The following is a 22437-nucleotide window of genomic DNA, read 5'->3' on the forward strand; positions in this document are numbered from 1 at the left end:
ACTGGCTTCTGGTGACCTGTGTAACATAAGCTGGTGGTCTCAATCCAATTCATAGTTGACAGGTGTGACACACTACCTCAGGGGAACACCCTGTACCCCCATGTTCATCCTTATGATTATGTGGTATCTGATGCAAAATTTGTCATGTCAGGTGTCTTTAGAAGGCTCATGATGCACTGAGCATTGTTGTTGTAGTTTAATATTATAGGTTGCAATTTCATGTGTAAGGTTATGTGGCTGAAAATGTGTCCTCATGGCTTAAAACAAGCCCAGGCAAAACTCTCCAGGAGCAGAGGGGCAGTTCACACCTCATCAGGGTATGTATGGGACAAACCCAGCCCAGCCTCTCAGGAACAAAGGACACTGGTTTAGGCAGCAACAAAGGATTTTTTGGAATCTCAAATGAGTCACCCCCCTTCCCTTGGTCAGTTTGGGACTACGGATGAGGTAATGCTCATCTGACTCTGAAGGGGGTGGGGCAAAACCAAGAGGGAAGAAAGAACATGATAAAGGAGAGATGTTTGCCATGCTCTTCCTCTCTCTTCCACCTCCGTCTACAGACATCACCACCAAGCAACTGAAGCACTGATCAAAGGGGAGAGCCTGTCTGAAGGACAACGAGCCGGCCTGTGGTGAGAAGCATCTAAATTTGTAAGGGCATTGAAAGTGTTAAGATCAGCTTAGAATGTGTTTTGCTTTTATTTCATTTGACCAAATCTGACTTGTGCTTAGATTTTAAGTCAATCTTTTGTAGTTAATAAATTTGTTTATTCTACCTGAAGCAGTTTGTTTCGTTTGTGGTGTGTCAGAAACTCCCCTTGGGATAACAAGCCTAGACATATCAATTTCTTTGTTAAATTGATGAACTCATGTAAGCTTGCAGCATCCAGCGGCATAACTGGACACTGCAAGATGGATGTTCCTAGGATTGTGTCTGGGATCGTAGATATTGACTAGTGTCATTCGGTTGCACAATCCGAGCAGCGGCTGGCAGAAAGTGCTCATGTAGCTGGGAGCAGCTTCCATGCCAGAGGCTGTGCAGGACCAGCCCAGGAGTGGGGGTTCTCACAGCAGAGCAGGGTAAGGCTGTTTCCCAGAGTCAAGAATTGGAGTGACCTAGCAGATCACCGGTCCAGATAACACCAGGGGAATGTCACAACAGGTCTATTTACTGAAAGCACGACCACAACTGGCACCCTTGTTACCAGTCTCAGCAGAGATGTCAAAGACTGAATGGAGATGGATGCTGTGCTTCTCTCAACTCTTCAAGTGATCCTTCCAAGTCAGGCTTGAGGCATGGTGGCAGCGAATGAGAGAACTTGCACGACTGCCGCCAGTATCTTTAGTGAATAAACAGAAAACTTCACAAGCACATAAAAATCATCATCAAACTGTTATTTTATGCACTTTCATTTGGCAATGCTAACCACCTGACCACAAATACATTATGTAAGGGCAGATCGATGTACCCGACCTTTTAAACAATGCTACTACTTCTGTTCCTAAATGGTGGTATCATAAATGCAAGGTTTCAGTGCTAGCAGACTTAGGTTTTATTAATTTGAGAAACATTTGGTGGTGGTTGTCCTTTGTGACTGAAACATACAATCATCCCTAAGGCTTGAAACAAAATAAAGAGAGAACACAGTCTTGCAAGTCTCCCCCTTTTGTATTCTACATAATTTCTATGCTGAGTATTCATTATTAAACAGGCTATTGCTAAAATTAATCTTCAATACATTTGCAATACAAAACAAGGTGATTATGTAATCAGGTTAGCTTTATGAAGGCATCTCCACACTGGGTTTAACCTTGACCTGTTTACATTGTCTTGTCTAAGTTGCATAGGTTTGTAGATGTTAACATTATTATAAAGGACTGCTGGGGTATCAGTACCAAACTGCCACTGATGATAGTTGGTTTGGGTGGCCTTCCATGGTTGGGTTGACATGAATGAGGTGTAGCCATGGAAGGAGTTACCTCTATGAAGTGGTGACTGTGATGTTGGGTTGCTGCTGTACATGTGAGTTCTGGAGGGTTGTTTGGTTTGATATGTGCTATTAGCCGACAAGCTACTGAATGGATCTGAAGGAGTATTGGCACTTCCCTGGTTGCTGCTGCTAGTGAGGCCGCCTTGGGTGGTGGTACTCTTGTTTAGCAAGAAGGGCACTGTGTGTGTGGGAGATCTCAGTCCCATCACTGGCTTGGACAAAGCATAGAGATGTCGAAACTCTTCATCAAAGAGCTCTACAACTTGGCCAGTGAACTTGGAAAGGAAGTTCCGGTGAACCTGGCCACACAACCATGTGAAGCTGGAAAAAAAGAGAACATAAAGTCAGTGTTAACCTTGTCCATGAGGAATTAGAGAACAATGCTGTCAAGGTTCCTCCCCCACTCTGAACTCTAGGGTACAGATGTGGGGACCTGCATGAAAAACCTCCTAAGCTTATCTTTACCAGCTTAGGTCAAAAACTTCCCCAAGGTACAAAATATTCCCCCCGTTGTCCTTGGACTGGCCGCTACCACCACCAAACTAATACTGGTTACTGGGGAAGAGCTGTTTGGACGCGTCCTTCCCCCCAAAATACTTCCCAAAACCTTGCACCCCACTTCCTGGACAAGGTTTGGTAAAAAGCCTCACCAATTTGCCTAGGTGACTACAGACCCAGACCCTTGGATCTTAAGAACAATGAACAATCCTCCCAACCCTTGCACCCCCGCTTTCCTGGGAAATGTTGGATAAAAAGCCTCACCAATTTGCATAGGTGACCACAGACCCAAACCCTTGGATCTGAGAACAATGAAAAAGCATTCAGTTTTTTACAAGAAGACTTTTAATAAAAAATAGAAGTAAACAGAAATAAAGAAATCCCCCCTGTAAAATCAGGATGGTAGATATCTTACAGGGTAATTAGATTCAAAAACATAGAGAACCCCTCTAGGCAAAACCTTAAGTTACAAAAAAGATACACAGACAGAAATAGTTATTCTATTCAGCACAATTCTTTTCTCAGCCATTTAAAGAAATCATAATCTAACACATACCTAGCTAGATTACTTACTAAAAGTTCTAAGACTCCATTCCTGGTCTATCCCCTGCAGAAACCAGCATACAGACAGCCACAGACCCTTTGTTTCTCTCCCTCCCCCCAGCTTTTGAAAGTATCTTGTCTCCTCATTGGTCATTTTGGTCAGGTGCCAGCGAGGTTACCTTTAGCTTCTTAACCCTTTACAGGTGAGAGGCGCTTTCCCCTGGCCAGGAGGGATTTCAAAGGGGTTTACCCTTCCCTTTATATTTATGACACGCCCCCCAAATCTCAGCTAGGGTGAAACACTGGCTGGGATTTCTTCCTGGAGCTCTAGGAAAAACAGAGTTAATAAGACACATGCATCTCTAAATATACTACCAAGTACATAAAGACTAACAATATTTTCCACATCTCAAGGACAATTTTAACCAATTGATTCTGGGAAACTTTCACAGGAGAGTGCATCAGCCACTTTGTTAGAAGCTCCTGAGATGTGTTGGATGTCGAAATCAAAATCTTGGAGAGCTAAACTCCACCGAAGAAGTTTTTTGTTAGTTTCTTTGACGGTGTGAAGCCACTTCAGTGCAGCATGGTCGGTTTGCAGGTGGAAACGCCGTCCCCAAACATATGGGCGTAGCTTTTCCAGAGCGTAGACAATGGCATAACATTCTTTTTCAGTGACTGACCAGTTGCTTTCCCTCTCAGACAGTTTTTTGCTGAGAAACACTACAGGGTGGAATTCTCGATCAGGTCCTTTCTGCATTAAAACTGCTCCCACACCACGCTCGGATGCATCTGTGGTTACTAGGAACGGTTTGTCAAAGTCTGGGGCCCTTAGTACAGGGTCAGACATGAGTGTCGCTTTAAGCTTGTTAAAGGCCTTCTGACACTTTCTGGTCCACTGAACAGCATTTGGCTGTTTCTTTTTGGTTAGGTCTGTCAGTGGGGCAGCGATTTGGCTGTAGTGCGGTACAAATCGTCTGTAATAACCAGCCAAGCCTAAGAAGGATTGAACCTGTTTCTTTGACTTTGGGACAGGCCACTTTTGGATAGCATCCACTTTGGCCTGTAGGGGGCTGATAGTTCCTTCACCCACCTGGTGTCCAAGGTAAGTCACTCTGTTTAGGCCTATTTGACACTTCTTAGCCTTAACAGTTAGTCCTGCCTCCCTTATGCGCTAAAGGACTTTGTGTAGATGTTCCAGGTGGTCTGCCCAGGAATCCGAAAACATGGCCACGTCGTCAAGGTAGGCGACTGCATATTCTCCTAATCCCGCTAGGAGACCATCTACAAGTCTTTGGAAAGTGGCGGGTGCATTTCGCAGCCCGAAAGGGAGTACATTAAATTCATACAGCCCGAGATGTGTGATGAAGGCTGACCTTTCCTTGGCAGATTCATCTAGCGGTACCTGCCAGTACCCCTTGGTTAAGTCCAAGGTAGAGATGAACTGGGCCCGTCCCAGTTTCTCTAATAGTTCATCTGTGCGTGGCATTGGATAGTTGTCTGGGCGAGTTACAGCATTTAGCTTACGGTAGTCCACGCAAAAACGTATTTCCCCATCTGGTTTGGGAACTAGAACCACTGGAGATGCCCATGCACTTTCAGAGGGGCGGATTACACCCATCTGTAACATATCCTGGATCTCCCGTTCTATAGCAGTTTTAGCTTGAGGAGACACCCGGTAAGGTTGGACCCTAATTGGGTGAGCATTACCTGTGTCAATGGAGTGGTATGCCCGTTCAGTCAGGCCTGGGGTGGCTGAGAACGTTGGCGCGTAGCTAGTGCACAGCTCCTGGATCTGCTGTCGCTGCATACGCCCAAGGGTCATGGAGAGGTTCACCTCTTCCACACCACCACCACGTTTCCCTTCGTAGTAGACACCTTCGGGCCACTCAGCATCGTCTCCTCCGTGGGCTGTAAACTGACAAACCTTTAATTCTCTGGAATAAAAGGGCTTTAGAGAATTAATATGGTACACCTTAGGCTTTCGGTTGGAGGTGGGGAATGCTATGAGATAATTAACAGCTCCCAGGCACTCCTGGACCATGAATGGCCCTTCCCACGATGCTTCCATTTTATGGGCCTGGAGCGCCCTTAAGACCATGACCTGGTCTCCTACTTTGAAGGAACGCTCTCTGGCATGTTTATCATACCAGGCTTTTTGCTCTTTTTGAGCATCCTGTAAGTTTTCTCTAGCAAGGGCTAAAGAGGTTCGGAGGGTGTTTTGTAGGTTGGTTACAAAGTCCAGAATGTTAGTTCCTGGAGAAGGTGTAAATCCCTCCCATTGCTGCTTCACCAACTGCAATGGCCCCTTAACCTCATGGCCATATACAAGTTCAAATGGGGAAAACCCTAAACTGGGATGTGGTACAGCTCTGTAGGCAAAGAGCAACTGCTGCAACACTAGGTCCCAATCATTGGAGTGCTCATTTACAAATTTACGTATCATGGCCCCCAAAGTTCCATTAAACTTCTCCACCATGCCATTTGTTTGATGGTGGTAAGGAGTGGCAACCAAGTGATTTACCCCATGAGCTTCCCAAAGGTTTTTCATAGTTCCTGCCAGGAAATTAGTCCCTGCATCGGTGAGGATGTCGGAGGGCCAACCTACCCGGGCAAAAATGTCTGCTAGTGCCTGGCACACACTTTTAGCCCTGGTGTTGCTTAGAGCTACTGCTTCCAGCCATCGGGTGGCAAAATCTATGAAAGTCAGTATGTACTGCTTTCCTCTGGGTGTCTTTTTCGGAAAAGGACCCAGAATATCCACAGCTACTCGCTGAAATGGAACTTCAATGATGGGGAGTAGTTGTAGAGGGGCTTGGACCTGGTCTTGGGGTTTTCCCACTCTTTGGCACACCTCACAAGACTGGACATAGGTAGAAACATCCTTGCCCATTCCCTCCCAGTGGAATGACCCCCCCAAACGGTCTTTGGTCCTGTTCACCCCAGCATGGCCACTAGGGTAATCATGGGCTAAGCTCAAGAGCTTGGCCCGGTATTTAGTTGGAACTACCAACTGTCTCTGAGGATGCCAGTCTTCCTGGTGTCCACCAGAAAGAGTTTCCTTGTATAAAAGTCCTCTTTCTACAACAAACCTGGATCGATTAGAAGAGCTGAGAGGCGGTGGGTTGCTCCGTGCCGCCGTCCAAGCTCTCTGGAGGCTTTCATCTGCTTCCTGTTCGGTCTGGAACTGTTCCCTTGATGCTGGAGACATCAGTCCCTCATTGGATTGTGGACCTAGGCTTGGTCCCTCTGGAAGCGATATAGGGGATGGAGCTGTTTCTGTTGACTGTGAACCACTCTCCGCTGGTGCGCTATGTTGGGATTCAGGCTCCGGCTGAGCCTCTTGTGTTGGGTTATCGGCTGCTGCCAGTTCAGGGTCGGTGGGGCCCTCTGGTGTTGAGGTTGCAAGTACTGGATTCAGTGCTGACACTGGGTCTGGTGTTGGTTGTTCGGCTGGTTCCGGTTCTGGGACTGGTTCCATCTGGGTCTCTGGGACTGGATCCACTACTGCTGTTGCAGACATTGGCCTGGGGTCCGGGTCCATCACCTCTGACCGGGTCCTGATAGAAGTTTCCGGAACAGAGCTAGGCCTCACGGCTTGTTTAGCCTGGCTGCGGGTGACCGTTCCCACCCTCTTGGCCTGCTTCACATGATTGGCCAAGTCTTCCCCCAACAGCATGGGGATGGGATAATCATCATAGACTGCAAAAGTCCACATTCCTGACCAGCCCTTGTACTGGACAGGCAACTTGGCTGTAGGTAAATTGAAAGAGTTGGACTTGAAGGGTTGAATCGTCACTTGGATCTCTGGGTTGATTAAATTGGGGTCCACCAAGGAAGCATGGATAGCTGACACTTGTGCTCCGGTGTCCCTCCACGCGGTGACCTTCTTCCTGCCCACACTCACAGTTTCCCTCCGCTCCAAGGGTATCTGGGAGGTATCTGGGCCTGTGGACCTCTGGTGTGATTCCGGTGCAATGAACTGTAATCTGTTGGGGTTCTTGGGGCAGTTGGCCTTCACATGCCCCAGCTCGTTACACTTAAAACATCGTCCAGCTGACGGGTCACTGGGGCGAGGAGGGTTGCTGGAGAACGGGGTGGTGGGACGATCAGGGGTCTGGAGGGTTCTTTGGGAGGTAGGTGGGGCCTTGGGCGGCCCCCGGTAATACGGTGTGGTCTGGGGTGGTCCCTTCTGGTCTCCGCTCCAACTGCGACCAGTTTTCTTCTTCTCTGCCACCTCCACCCATCTGGCTCCAATCTCTCCTGCCTCAATTACAGTTTTGGGTTTCCCATCTAGGATGTATCTTTCTATTTCCTCAGGAACACCCTCTAAGAATTGTTCCATTTGCATTAGGAAGGGCAAATTTACTGGAGATTCAACACTTGCTCCTGATATCCAGGCATCCCAATGTTTCACAATGTGGTAGGCATGTCGGGTAAATGACATGTCTGGTTTCCACCTTAGGGCTCTGAACCTCCAACGAGACTGCTCGGGTGTTATCCCCATTCTGACTCTCGCCTTGGATTTAAACAGTTCATACTTGTTCATGTGTTCTTTAGGCATTTCAGCTGCCACCTCAGCTAAGGGTCCACTGAGCTGCGGCCTCAGCTCTACCATGTATTGGTCAGTAGAGATGTTGTACCCAAGGCAGGCCCTTTCGAAGTTTTCTAAGAAGGCCTCAGTATCATCACCTGCCTTGTAGGTGGGGAACTTTCTGGGATGGGAAGTGGTACCTGGAGAAGGATTGCTAGGGTTTGTTGGTATATTCTGCTGGGCCTTTATCCTCTCCACCTCCTCCACATGCTTCCTCTCTTTTTCCTTCTCCTCCTCCACATGCTTCCTTGCCTCCATTTCCCTCTTGTGGGCAGCCTCCTGTGCCTCCTTCTCCAGCCGCATGAGTTCTATCTGTCTTTCATGTTCCCTTTGTTTTTCCTCAGCCTGAAATTTGGCTAATTCCAGCTGTAGTCGAGCTGAGGATTTGGTCATTCTAACCTCTCTGTTTTAACTAACTTTACACCCGAGGTTTAGAAATAAACAAACAAAACTTGGCTGTAAAATTTTGCTGTGCTGGAATAGAATATCTATTCTCTGATAGTGATTGTCAGCCTACAGAAAAAGACAATTCCCTTGTCTCTGCTCTGGGCCCAAATTAAAGCAAAAAACCTCCAACTACTTGGAAACCTGCTTACCCAGCCCAAAGAAAAAGCAAATGGGTAGAACACACACCCCCTATTTACTTTTAGGAAGAAAAGAAAAAAAACCTCTGGGCTGGAAGACTGTGAATTTCCCTGCAGGAGTTAAGTACCCTGCCTCCAGGCAAAGAAAACTTGCAATTCACAAAGATAATCCCCTTTTGTCTCTGCTTGGCCACAGTTTCAGCTTTCAGTTTCAGCTGCTTTCCAAAGGAAAAAAAAATTTCCTTTTTAAAATCTGTATTTCTAGTTCAAAAAATCTCAACTGGATCTCAAAATGATTTCAGGTTAATCCCACCACTATGCCACCATGTCAAGGTTCCTCCCCCACTCTGAACTCTAGGGTACAGATGTGGGGACCTGCATGAAAAACCTCCTAAGCTTATCTTTACCAGCTTAGGTCAAAAACTTCCCCAAGGTACAAAATATTCCCCCCGTTGTCCTTGGACTGGCCGCTACCACCACCAAACTAATACTGGTTACTGGGGAAGAGCTGTTTGGACGCGTCCTTCCCCCCAAAATACTTCCCAAAACCTTGCACCCCACTTCCTGGACAAGGTTTGGTAAAAAGCCTCACCAATTTGCCTAGGTGACTACAGACCCAGACCCTTGGATCTTAAGAACAATGAACAATCCTCCCAACCCTTGCACCCCCCCTTTCCTGGGAAATGTTGGATAAAAAGCCTCACCAATTTGCATAGGTGACCACAGACCCAAACCCTTGGATCTGAGAACAATGAAAAAGCATTCAGTTTTTTACAAGAAGACTTTTAATAAAAAATAGAAGTAAACAGAAATAAAGAAATCCCCCCTGTAAAATCAGGATGGTAGATATCTTACAGGGTAATTAGATTCAAAAACATAGAGAACCCCTCTAGGCAAAACCTTAAGTTACAAAAAAGATACACAGACAGAAATAGTTATTCTATTCAGCACAATTCTTTTCTCAGCCATTTAAAGAAATCATAATCTAACACATACCTAGCTAGATTACTTACTAAAAGTTCTAAGACTCCATTCCTGGTCTATCCCCTGCAGAAACCAGCATACAGACAGCCACAGACCCTTTGTTTCTCTCCCTCCCCCCAGCTTTTGAAAGTATCTTGTCTCCTCATTGGTCATTTTGGTCAGGTGCCAGCGAGGTTACCTTTAGCTTCTTAACCCTTTACAGGTGAGAGGCGCTTTCCCCTGGCCAGGAGGGATTTCAAAGGGGTTTACCCTTCCCTTTATATTTATGACAAATGCAAAGATTATGCCAATGGCTTGTGTATTATATTGTTGAAACCTATGGTCCAAACGTATTAACAAGATTGGTTTTCCAGGTGAGATGCAAGTAACTTAATGTCAATCCCCTGTCTTTGATATGATAAACAGTGTTATTACAACTGCCTCTGAAGCCTTCAAGAACCTTGTCAAGTTGACTAACCCTCTAAAGGGAGTGGTGTGAGCCAAGTCTGTTATATAAAAGTTAATTCCAACAAGCGCAGTGATAGTTTGGGTATTTGTATAGATCACAATGAGTCAAATCTACCACTTGAATCTTATCCAAAGTCCCTTACTTATTCACACATCTCTTTCACCTTGTCAGAGTGAGGGAATGGGTCTTTTTACTATAATATCCCACTTTATTAAAGTGCCTTCCAGCAAAAACCAAAACAAACAAGAATTCTGAAATGTGTGCAGTGGAAGCCCTGCAGCTGACATGTATACCTTGTTGTGTTAACTAGTATCACTAATATGGTGTTAAACAGCAAGTATGTTTGACTATTCACACATCTCTTTCACCTTGTCAGAGTGAGGGAATGGGTCTTTTTACTATAATATCCCACTTTATTAAAGTGCCTTCCAGCAAAAACCAAAACAAACAAGAATTCTGAAATGTGTGCAGTGGAAGCCCTGCAGCTGACATGTATACCTTGTTGCGTTAACTAGTATCACTAATATGGTGTTAAACAGCAAGTATGTTTGACTATTTCAAAATCTGTACCTTTAATTGGGCTTTCGTGTTGTATTACTCTGGTTGTACGTCATACACGCACACAAAGAGAGAACTGTCCACATTCAAAGTTGCATCACTTTAGCCAAAAGGAGCGATCTTGAATCAATTTTAGTTAACTAATGCAAAAGACTGTGTGGATACTGAGCCAAAGGACACACGATGCCTGTCTATCCTGCAAGCAACACTGTAGTATTTGAGTATCTAATAAGCAGAAAGAGCCAGATCCAACTCATACTAAGTTAAAGAGGCTCTCCATTGACTAATGAGAAACGGAGCAGGCACTAAGTTAATAAGGCAAGCAGGAGCTGGCTGATTTTAAAGGAAGAGCCACATACCTTATGTGTAATATTTCTGAGAATAATAAACCTATATTAACCTGTTTCCTGCAGTTGTATCCATAGCTGCATCTTCTTTCAGGAACTATCCAACTCTTCCAGTGGAAACTTTTATCTCCACGTTGGGTTATTAGCATATTTTCTATGTACAGCTTTCCCGCTTCTGAGGGGAAGGCTCAGGGGAGGCAGTAATTTTTACCATTAGTGTAAACTCATCCAAAAAGCATAATTCAAAACACAATAGACTATTTGTGCAGTTTATGCGAAGATCTGAAAACACTGCCTAATGTACAATTTTAAGATGAATCACGTTAGGTAAGAAATACTGGGTGTGAAAAGGATCCTTCCAGCCTGAGACTAATGCTGTTTTATTAATTCACTCCTTAGTAGATCTTTCTGTGGAGTAATTCTAGTATTTTGCCTCCCTAACCATGTAGAACAGCCTGTTCTGAGTTTATTCTTAATACATTGGAGTCCTGTTTTTGACTGTATCCTCTGACCTCTCTCAGCAAGTTCATTTGGAAACTGCCAGTGCAATGTTGTAGACTTCACTGGCAGCTCCTGACCCTGAAATTCTTTACTTTTCCTTTATAGCTCACATTTACAACACCATAGGTGTGCATGAGAGGTGCTTCAGAGATCAGATTTAAATCTGAACATACCTTGTGGATGGGAGCTCAGTTTTGCTCCAGCTCTTCTCCCACTGATGTTTTTACCATTGACTTTAATGGGAGCAGAGTTGTGAGTATTTCTGAAAATCCCATCCGAGTTAAGTCTCTTTGTACTGAAGAGGATATAACACTGCATGTTATAAGAAGGGCAGTTAGATCTACTACTAGCTTCAGTATACCTTGTGCTCAGTTGTATAGAACAGGCACTATTTTAAATGCTTTGTCTTTTTGCATTTTGAAGACACTACAGCAGAAATTATTTCTTCAGATTCCATGAAAAAGTCATACTAATTGATCTGATGAGTAAAATCAGCTGAAAACCTTATGATGTGTTTCATATTTGTTCGTGTTTGCTCTTTTTTGCCTTTAATGGGCTTGGATTTGGAATCATGAGATCTGGGTAATCAGCAAGATGGCGTTTGTGGTGTTGGCAGACCCGGGGAGAGCGGCGGCTGCTGCCAGGGGGTCAGTTCTGAAGTTAGCGCTGCCCACCACCAGCATGACTGGAGAGATTTGCTGCTGCTGGCAGGCAGGGATGCTTTCAAACCTGTCCCCTGGGCAGCAGCCCCCGCTCTCTGGCTGGACACTACAGGTGGTCTGGGTCAACCTGGGACAGCTTGCATCCCAGGATAGTGAGGAGTTTACTTAAAGGATTGTGCCTCAGAGATGTATAAAGTAACCTTCCCTGAGCAGGGACCATCTCTTACCCGTGTCCCGTTTTCAGCTAAGGGAAATATGGTCACCCTAGGCAAGGGGTTCACTCTCCAGGGCTTTTAATTGGGCCTCTTTTATGAGCACTGAGAGCGCGCACACAAATAAATACTTGACCTAACATTGCTAAAGACTGATTTGATTATATACGTGAGAGAATTAGAAAAAGTAGGGTTTATAATACATACAATGTTCCAACAGCCCAAAGCCAGAGGTACAGGTGATAAAACTGTATGGAAACTACCCCCTAAACCAGATTCAAACCCTTCTAATGATCCACGACAAAAAGCTAAGCTGACGTGATTTTGCGTTACCTTTAAGGCCTACACAAATGAGACTCTTAAGGAACATCGGTTGCAAAAGTGTCTCTATTATCATCACTCGTCAAAAAGGCTCGTTTGCATTGATCTTCCCCAGGAGTGTAAGCTGCTGGCTAAGACTGAGGGTTAACTGGGGTTGGGATAGGGGAATGAGGAGAAAACAACAAGAGTGAACAAAGTAAAAGCTAGCAAGCCTATAAAAACAACACATGGTGTGTGAGCCTATGGTAAACACGGCAGGGCTTGATGGAGTTAAACTGTGTATAAAAGATTTGGTATTCACCACACCCTCTGCTGGCCTGAGTATAAGGTTATGCAGTTTGACAAGGCTTTTGAGGTTAGAGCAGCTTGCAACAGCAATGATAAATGCAAGGCACGACTCTGAATATGAATGGTGGGTGGGTGTGCTAGCCATTTTACAGCAAAGAGAAAATCTCTGCTAGAGAAAAAGTCTGCTTGCTCCATTCCCTCACATTTGCTTTCCTTACATACACATTCAATACAACATGGATTTGCTGGTATGTTTTTTACGTATACTAATAGCATTCAAGCATCTTCAGTCAGAAGATTAAAAGAACACAAAAGTAGAAAGAACAAAAATAAACTGTCCTTGAAAAAGCACCCAATGTAGGTGTGTCTCACGGTCTGATGAGAACTGAACACAAAATGGCTGTCTGTCTCTATGGCCAGCAGAGATCTTGTCTATGCACACAGGTTGTACCACTTTATCTGTATCCCCCACTCCCTCTACACACAGTGTGGACACATTTATACTGGTATAAAAGTTCTTATACTGGTCAGACCTCCCAAAGAGCATGATATTTAAAAAAAATAATACAATTTGGATCTTTTTCTTCACCTTCTGGTTTCTGAGCTGGTAGGATTCACGTGAGTCAAGTTTTCAAGATTTTCTCTGTAACCATGAAGATTAGAAATGTGGTTTTTTAAACATGAACGCTCAGATGCTCATGCAATCTCCTAACCTTAGCATCTGGGGCTTTAATTAATACTCCAAATGTTGTGAGACTTATAATAAAATTGCAAGAATTAGCAACACTACATGTTGGAAGGGAAATTAAAGTGGGCTGTTCGGTTAAAAACAATAAAACCACACCTCTAACTAGAATAGTTATACCGGTATGAAAACATTGCAGGCCAGATGTTACAGGCGTAATTAACAGAAAATAAAGGCTAGACGTATCACATCTGCTAAGGTGGATGGCAGGAATCTAGCGTTTCTATATGACAAGTTAGCTAGTTGAAAGGAAAATAGAGAGTGAATCTCCAAACAGAGGCTGACCTATGCCACATTAAGAGCTCCGTAAGGTGATGGAAATGTACATGTCTCTTGGTAATGATTTGCTGATGACATGAAAAATGTGGTAAGTATTATGGGCAGCTTTCTAGTTCTGCTCCACAATCTCTTTTGAGTCAGCCATGAACAGTTAAGGTAAATCCTAGTCTCTACTAGGATAGGCCATCAGCTCTAGAGCTGGTCAACATTTTTTGAACTTTTTTTTTTTTTAAGCAGCATATATTTGAAAATTATAGCTTTTATGAGAATGTTTTGGTTCCAGCAAAATGTTTCAGTTATTTGAAAACTTCCAGCTACAAATTTTCAATTTTTTTTAAATGTTTTATTTATTTGTGAGGGGGAAAATAGCAATTTTTTAAAAAATTACTGATTTATTTTCGGTTTGCTATTGTGTAAATTGTGATTGGGTACAGGTTGTGGCATGCTGTCACTTGATGTTTTCCTGACTCTTTGATTGGATGGATATAAACATAAATACATGAGATATTCCCTCCAGCTGTGTCTCATACAAGAACCGCTTTGGTTTGGAAAGTTTTCAGAAACCACAAAAGATATTTCCTTGCAATATTCAAAACAGAAACAATTATATTTTCAAAATGTTTCATGAAAAAAGGAAAAATGTTGACCAGTTCCAATTAGCTCCAATTTTCTCTGGTAGAGACTGAACCAATTAATATTTAGATCCAAGGAACTTCAAACTTCGCAGCCTATTGCCCTTTGTACACCCTGTGTCTTAAAACCACAAAAGTGGTGTTATGTGTATAAATGTTATTTATTATTTGTATTAGAGTAGTGCCTAGATGTCCCAATTGAGATCAGAGTCCTCTGTACTAGGCATTATACCCTGAATAATTTACAATCAAGACAGACAAAGGGTGTGGGAAAATAAGGCTTATCATCACCACATTTTTTATAGTTGCGTAACCAAACTACAGAAAGATTAAGGGTGAAAGCTTAGCACCACAGAAGTCAATGGCAAACCTCACACAGGAAGTCTGGGGGGGGGGGGGGCTAAGAATTGGACCCAGATTTCCTGAGTCCCAGTTCAACACCCTAACCACATCGCCAGCCTTCCTCTCAGCAGTAGAGCTTTAGTATGAACTTGCCACAGTTCCAGACTGCACAGTAACTACCATGTATAACCATGAATGACTTGCGACATGCTATCCATGACCACTGGAGACAGGGATCTTTTTTTCTGAGAATGAGGATAGCCAAACTTTGCTATGCAGGGTAAATAGTCTCTGTAACACAGTTTGACCACTGCACGTTATAAAATGGTTCTCAGAAGGAAAAAAAAAAAAAAAAAAACACACCTCAAAACACTTTAAGGGGAACCACTCTTGATCCTCAGTGTGGTTAGGGCCTATGAATCATAATCCAGAGTAAACCTTTACTTTCCGAAATACTTTTATCTGTAACCCAGCCTTCATGTGTACAGCACCTAACGCAATGGGGCTCTGATCCCTGAGTAGGGCCCCCCTAAGTACAACTTCAATTCAAATAATAATAGAATTAACCTCAGGTAGAACATGTGATGACTGGTCTCACCTGTATGATCCAGAGAGAACGTATCTCCAATCAGAGATGATGAATTTTTCCTGGATTTGCCCTGAGAATTTTCTGCCTGACTTGGCACAGTAAACCTCTCCAGTAACACTTCGGACTGAAATATTCTAGAGAAGACCAAAAACAACAACCAATAAACACATTAAAATTCATCATCCTATTGCAAAATTTAGCTGGTAATCTTTCTTCTCCGCTAGCCTGTATTGCTTAATTTCCCCCTCCCTCTGCTAGGATTTCTTATTTAATTCCCCAACTGTATATTTTAATACTGTAAAGTGCAGTTGCATAGAATTTAGACTAAATCTTTGTCAGATTGATTTCAATGGGTGCACAAACTGGGCTATATATTTGGCCTTTGTATGGAAACCTATACAAAAGGGAGCTATGCTGTACAGTATTGTAAGTTTTTGGACATAGCTGGGCCCCCCCAGCTCTATGACTGTGACGCAACACCTTTTGAAATGAACGGCAGGGGTATGTCCATAGCTGTGACTAGAATTAGATCCCTAGAGTCAGATCCTCAGCTAGTGTAAATCAGTGTAACTCCACTAGCTTCCAGGGAACTATGTCTGTTTGCACCAGATGAGGATCTAGTTCTTAGTGTTTTACGTTGTCTCTAGTATAAAACATCTCGGGCTAAAACCCACTCCTCTTACTAATGAGGCCCTGAGCCTACAAAGACTTACACATATGCTGCACTTTACACCCTGTATTATTATTATTTGTAGTACCATAGGGCTAGTGTCACAAAGAAACTTACAAAAAGAAAAGGAGTACTTGTGGCACCTTAGAGACTAACCAGTTTATTTGAGCATGAGCTTTCGTGAGCTACAGCTCACTTCATCAGATACATACCGTGGAAACTGCAGCAGACTTTATATATACACAGAGAATATGAAACAATACCTCCTCCCACCCCACTGTCCTGCTGGTAATAGCTTATCTAAAGTAATCTTACGCATCGCTACACTTAGGCATCTAGAAAATCACTGGGAATCACAAAGCCTGGGTTAGGTGCCTTGGCTCCCTAGACAATGAATGGGGAAGGAAAGGTGCCCTAGAATGGGGTTCCCAAATGTCATCATGTTAAGTGGTTCCTTGGCCCACCTAAGCTAGCCAATGGGAGGAGCCAAGAGGAAGGGTGTGTGAAAGCCCCTCTCTTGTCTCAGAGATAGAGGCCTAAGTCTGGGCCACAGGAAGGTTCTTCCCTCTGCCTGGGATTCTCAGCGGCATTCCCTCTCTTGCAGTAAGGTGCCAGCACCATTTTGGCAAGAAGCTGGGAGTAGAGGGGGAGGTGCTCCCTCACAGCTTTTAGCCCAACGGTTAGGGTACTCACCTGGGCTTTGGGAGAGACCCCCCCCCAGTCCAAGTCTCTCCTCAGCTGACTGCCCTAATCGCTGGCCTCTGGGATATTCTGACATAGCCCTCCTCTGATCTCACAGCTGTTGATGCTGCTCCACTGTGGATTAACTAATGAAAGAGTCATTGGGCCAGAGACAGACATCAAGCAAGCAAGCAAGCCCAAGAATGACTCTGTAGCCTGGTGGTTAAAGCACTCACATTGGACAGCCAGGATCCAGTCCCTCTGCTCCAAAGACTTTTTAAAATGATTTCTTCACAGTGAAACTTTCCTCCCCTTACTCCCAGCTGCTTTGTAGAAGCTCGCCTATACGGGCTCAATCTGCTACGTGAGTTCTCAGCGTGCTTGCTGGATCGGGCCCTGTAGGTGAGTTAGGTGGCAGAAAGCCTGACTTCTCAATATTCACGCAATGCTTTCGGGCTTAGGCATCCGGACAACTGGCATGGGGCTGCAGTGCACACGCTCAGAGGCAGACACATAGGTGCCTCGGGAGCTTTTACTGTGAGACTGTAGGCACTGAGTGAGTTTAGGGTTTGGTGACAGCAGAGCAGGGACTTTATGAATCCCAGTGAGGCCCAATTCTGGGATTTAGGCATCTAAAGTGGCAGTTAGTCACCTAAATCCTTTTGTGAATCTAGCCCATAATGCCCTAGCATAGACCAGGATGCCACTGTTCTTGGCTCTAGTTCCACTGATTTCCACAGCACTACTTGCCAGGTATAAAGTTAAGCACATGTGCTTAAGTCTTTGTAGGATCAGAGTCCTAACAGATCAGTCATGTTCGTTGGATGAATAAAGGGGAGCACACTTTGGCTCATAAGTTTTTAAACGCTGTGTTTCATGAAGGCATATTTTCAATAAACAAACCAACCCGTTAGTTCTTGTGCTTCCCCGGCTTTGGGATTTAACAATGGTTCAAACACCATCATGAAAATTTTTAATTAGCCTCAATTTATTAGAAACTTGGGGGCCATTTATAGAAGAAAGTTTATTTCTTTATTCAGTTTTCTTTCACATAGTTGAAGACAAATTAGGCTAGCAGCCAGATACTTGTTATATCACAATTCAAATTAATACCCATGATACTGAGTTACAACAGAGGAGTATGAGTCAAAACAAGTTCGACATTAGGAACGAAAGCTCTAAGGCTTTAAGAGTTTTGTGTAATCAGCGATACCTTGACGTGATCCTCTCCAATCTGCACCTTATCACACATCTCACTGAAGAGCTTTATATTGCTTTGATCAAGCAACAGATAGACGAAAACACCTCGTTTGTTAGCTGCCTCTAACACATCACAGAATATCTCAGTATCAGTGAAAACATCCATCATAATGGCCAGAACCTAGGGAGAAAAGACATTGGTGTAAACAGAGCAAAGATATATGATTTTGGGATACCAAGAAAATATAATGCTTATTTTACAAATATAAGTTGAAATGTTGTGTTGGAGAAGGGAAAATTTTATATAGATCCCTTTCCTTGTATATAGATGAGCACCCAGTTCAAAGGAATATCTTGCTATTCCTTTATTGCTCATATAAAACCAGCCTAAAATATTTTTTCTTTAAGGTTTCTTAGTAAAAGGACCTATAGAGTGGCCTAGGAATTTGTAGCCCCGGGTTCAGTACTGGGGAAAATAATTAAACAGTAACCAGAAAACAATAGGAAAATAGCTAAAACAGGATTATTTCATACAAGATACACACCGGGCTTAGCAAGTAGGTGAATTTCTCCCACAAATGTATGCAGTATGAATTCATAGAAAGAAGCTTCTTCCATGTTACCCCTCAAGCCTGGAGCAATCCTCAATTGTACAACTTTCTGTATGTGGGTGGACTCAGGTTAGAACCAACATTTAGAGTTCATTTTCAGAATGAGTTTCATAAAACCTAATGTAAGCAGAGTCAGGATGAGCTCTACCCTGACATCTGGTGGCGAGTCATGGAAAAGAACTTCAGGGCCTGATCTCATTTGCATAGGCACACCCACCCTGCCTAGGTGGTCACTTTGGCTGCTGTAGGAGTCCCAGTTTCTCTGTTATTGGGGCAGGAATAAACTGTTATTATCCTGATTATGTGAATCAAGGACAGTGGAACTGTACTCAGCCTTTTGTTATGATGGAGGGACTCACCATCAACTAATCAGCCCTCGATAGGCAAGGGTCATGGGTTCCAACACCCAGTAATAGAGAGAGGTTGGAGACAGGTACTGGTATGGGCTCTCTGGTGAGGGCCTTACATGCTAATTGTACTTCCTCCTCTTGCCACTGTAGAATATCAGAGCTAAGTTGCATCTGATGAAGTGAGCTGTAGCTCACAAAAGCTTATACTCAAATAAATTGGTTAGTCTCTAAGGTGCTATAAGTACTCTTTTTTTTTTTTTGGCAAATACAGACTAACATGGCTGTTACTCTGAAACAGAGCTAATTTTGATTCTATTAGGAGTTTTGTTACAGGTGGCTGAGCTGAATTCACTTTGGGCTAATAGTGCACCAGCACTGAGGCTCCCTTAACACAACACTCACTGATTTCAGCTTGTAGCAAGTAGTGGGGGAGCCTGAGCAGCTCATGGGGATGGCTGGCAAAGCAGAGCCCCATAGAGAGGTGGGGCAATCAGTTTTGGACCATGTAAGGTGCCCCTTAAATCTCCCCACCCCACCCCATCTCCACCCAGGTTGGGAGGTAAACATTTGCAGATAAACTTTTGAACTCTGGGGCTGCCCTGACCAGGGACAGAGACCTTTGGGTGATTTTGGGTTGCTGGACTCAAGAACCAAAGGGAATGGACACGTTCCAATTTGCTTGGGTTGTGTTATGAATCCTGTTGGTGGTGTTTCCCCAACATAATGCTGCATTGTTTCTCTCTGTTGTTAAAAGCCTTTTTGTTACACTCTGACTATGTGCTTGCGAGAGGGGAAGTCTTGCCTCTTGGAGGCGCCCAGCGGGGGTGGTATATATTTGTCCCAGGTCACTGGGTGGGGGCTCGAGCCGGTTTTGCATTGTGTTATTGGAATGGAACCCCTAGATATTGAACCCGGCCCTTGTTGCTGCCAACTCTGACGGGCAGAAGGGTTACACTAATATTAATAGAAATTTTTTCAATTATTTTTAATGTAATTTTATTTGGGATTAAACATCCCCCCCCCCCCCCCCCGCACTGATTACACCCAAACTGAGCTAGTGCATGAGAGTCTCAAAGTGAAACTGACTAGAAATCAAAGGAAACAAATCTTCTGGCTGCTCTAATTTACACAAGTGGGTTAAACTGGCCCCACAACAGCTAGGATTCAAGATGGAGGTATAAAGCCACCTTTGCCCCCTATATTCCTTGAGCTGCACATTCTGTGCTGCGTCTCCTGGAGTCATCAACAAAAAATGAAATTTATCTGATTACAGCATAAGAGCTCTTACAACTTTCACTGTAAAAGCCTTTTTAATAGAATCCTCCAAAGTCTCACTCACAACTCCATTCTATTCACATGACTCAGCAACATTCTGGAGGAACAGGTGCCTCCTGGTTGAAGGACAACCTGTTTAGATAAGCCAAAGTAGCTGCAGGCTGACAGAAGTGCCACGTGTCCCATCCCTTTAGAGAGAGTAACTTGCAGCACTAGTTGTGGGTTGTTTATAAACTCAGAAATTAAACAGACTATGGGTACTATTGTCTTGCAAACATCTCCAGATAAAACATTGTTCACTTTACAAATACAATGATGTATTTTCTAACTGCCAACCCTTCAAACCCAACTTGGAGTCTGAGCTTCTAAACCGATTCTTTCCTTCTCCTGCACCATCACCAGTAACAAAGGTTCCACAGGCCAGATTAGACCCTCACTGACACCTATTCTATCTATTGTCTTCAAATTATGACCTCAGTGACACCTGTCCAAACTCATGGGTTGCACAGATGTACTTGGTTAGAACTTACTAAACAAACCTGTTTGCAGTGCACAAAAAGAAAACCTAGCTCCTACTTCCTTAGCTTTGTTAGCTCTGAAGGGATAAGGGGAGACAAAAAGAGCAGTGAACACTTATTTTAGTCACTGAAGTAAGAAGACATTGCTCTGAATACACACAGCGAGCAATCTGGTGAGTAAGTGCCATTCTTACAGTCACTTTTCAAAGCAAAACTGCATGCTAAGGTTTTTACAGTGACTATGCAGCTATCTGGTTCAGACAGGCTGTGTGCTAGTGTCCCAAATACAAAATGGCTGCACAACTAAGATACATTTATTTTATTTGGGTACATTTATTTTAAATAAGAAGAACAAGAGAATTTAGGTGTGCCAGTGAATTAATGTACTAGCTTCTAATCACTGGAGGTCTGGGTTTGAATTTAGCTCAGTCTGGGATATTAGCGAAATTGTTAGCTGCTTGCTTGGTCTTACTCTGGTTTCCCTTAATGCCAAACCCAAACGGCACAGTTGTTACCTTAAGGCCTTCACATAACAAAACCAGCTCCAGTTTTTCACAAGACAATTTGAGAGGTGTCTTTCACTGTCTGCAAAGGAGATAGGGCAAGCATAGAATGACCTGTATCACCCCTGCTTAGACAGAGTTGCATTGGTAAGGCACATACCAGGGCCTGTTCTAACCAAGCACCACATTCAACAGTATTTATAAGGAGGGAGAAAAACAAACCCAAAGGAAACATGGAGTTTCTCTTTACCTGACTGGTCTTGCTGATGCAGCGGCGTATAATGTCTCTGATGTTGCTGTTCTTCTCTGTTTGGAAATACACAGTGGCACTGGATTTCTCCTTTAGATAGGGCTTCTCTGCTGTGCTCCAGGTGTGAAGCAGGGCTGGTTCACTACCTTCAGATATAGGGAAGTATGTTCCTGACTGAAGAGAGCCAGCATCATTCTGCCTTGGTCCAGTCTCCTTCTCTGCATGAGATTCATTAGCATAGTAAGGCTCTCTGGCATTTTTCTTGATATACTGAACTTCCACGGATGACAGAAAAGCCACCTCTCCTTCTTCATTTAAGGCTTGGAGATAGGATTCAGTCCCACCATCCAAAAGGGCATCAGTAGCTAGTCTTACACTTTCATGGTGGCTGAAATCTGCTTTTATTGGCCTGACTGACTGGTTCTTGATCTCCTCCAGCCGTTTCCTTATCTTGCCCACATGTCTTGATCGGCTCATTATTCTTTGGATCAGCAGTTGACTGATGCGTATGGCAAGCACTGTGCATATAGACTATACATAAGAGACCAACACAGCTCACCTTGCATGTAAACAAAGAACAAATGAGCTTCCCACTTGCAGACTCCACTCTGTTGTAAATTCCCTTTTGTTGAAGGAATCATTTGTTAGTAAAAACAAATAAATGTTACTACTGAAGGCAAATTGCTCTCGCTGATTTTGTTGGTACAAGTGTATCCAAAAACTGAAGAGGCTGGTTTGCAGATGTCGTGCTTAAGCAAGGATTCTGCCCCAGATGGAACATAGGTTTAAAGCTGATTAGTTTGCTTATCTGATAGACACACACCTTGCCTTGAGGGCACATGAAGAGTTCAACCTCACATTACCCAGTGCTGTCTGATTTAATCACACTTCTTTAATCCCCTCCTTGCAGTACTCTCTGAAGGGTGTGAAGCATTGAGGCAAAAGGAGATACCTTTCTAAGCACTGTTGCACAATCTCCAAAACAGCTCGAGGCTTCTAGGGGTCCCTATAGCATTTATTGTGGAGCCAAACCAACTCAGATGTTAATCTGAATGAAGACATCAGCCGTTCCATAATTTCAAAACAGTTTAAAGGGGCCCTGGCCACTGGCTGCATCTGGTGCCACCATGACTGTTTGTTTAAACAAAAAGAAGAAAAGAAAAGAAGTTTTAAAATGGACTAAATGTGACAGTTGTGCCCCATGCATAATACCTGACCATTACTTTAGGGATTTCAGTAATTTATTTCTTTTAAAACTACT

The 22437-nt window shown here is 43.7% G+C and overlaps 1 protein-coding gene across 1 annotated transcript; it reads right to left on the minus strand.

Moving 5' to 3' along the window:
• Nucleotides 1-15123: 15123 nt before the first annotated feature.
• Nucleotides 15124-21653, minus strand: FAM83A (family with sequence similarity 83 member A). The gene is made up of 3 exons (XM_077808837.1): nucleotides 21177-21653; nucleotides 17683-17850; nucleotides 15124-15252 (listed from the first exon to the last, which is right to left on the minus strand). Exons 1-3 carry the CDS (start codon nucleotides 21651-21653, stop codon nucleotides 15124-15126), a joined length of 774 nt encoding a protein of 257 aa, XP_077664963.1.
• Between the last annotated feature and the right edge of the window lie 784 nt (nucleotides 21654-22437).

The sequence above is a fragment of the Eretmochelys imbricata genome, chromosome 2 (assembly GCF_965152235.1).
Source record: "Eretmochelys imbricata isolate rEreImb1 chromosome 2, rEreImb1.hap1, whole genome shotgun sequence".
Classification (NCBI taxonomy): Eukaryota; Metazoa; Chordata; order Testudines; family Cheloniidae; genus Eretmochelys; species Eretmochelys imbricata.

Excerpts from the sequence above, each read along its gene's own strand:
- FAM83A (XM_077808837.1), bottom strand. The coding sequence starts at position 21,653 with ATGAGCCGATCAAGACATGTGGGCAAGATAAGGAAACGGCTGGAGGAG. Across the intron at positions 17,851-21,176 it reads GCATCAGCAAGACCAGTCAG|GTTCTGGCCATTATGATGGA; the intron begins GTAAAGAGAAAC and ends TTTTCTCCCTAG. Across the intron at positions 15,253-17,682 it reads TTGGAGAGGATCACGTCAAG|AATATTTCAGTCCGAAGTGT; the intron begins GTATCGCTGATT and ends GGTCTTCTCTAG.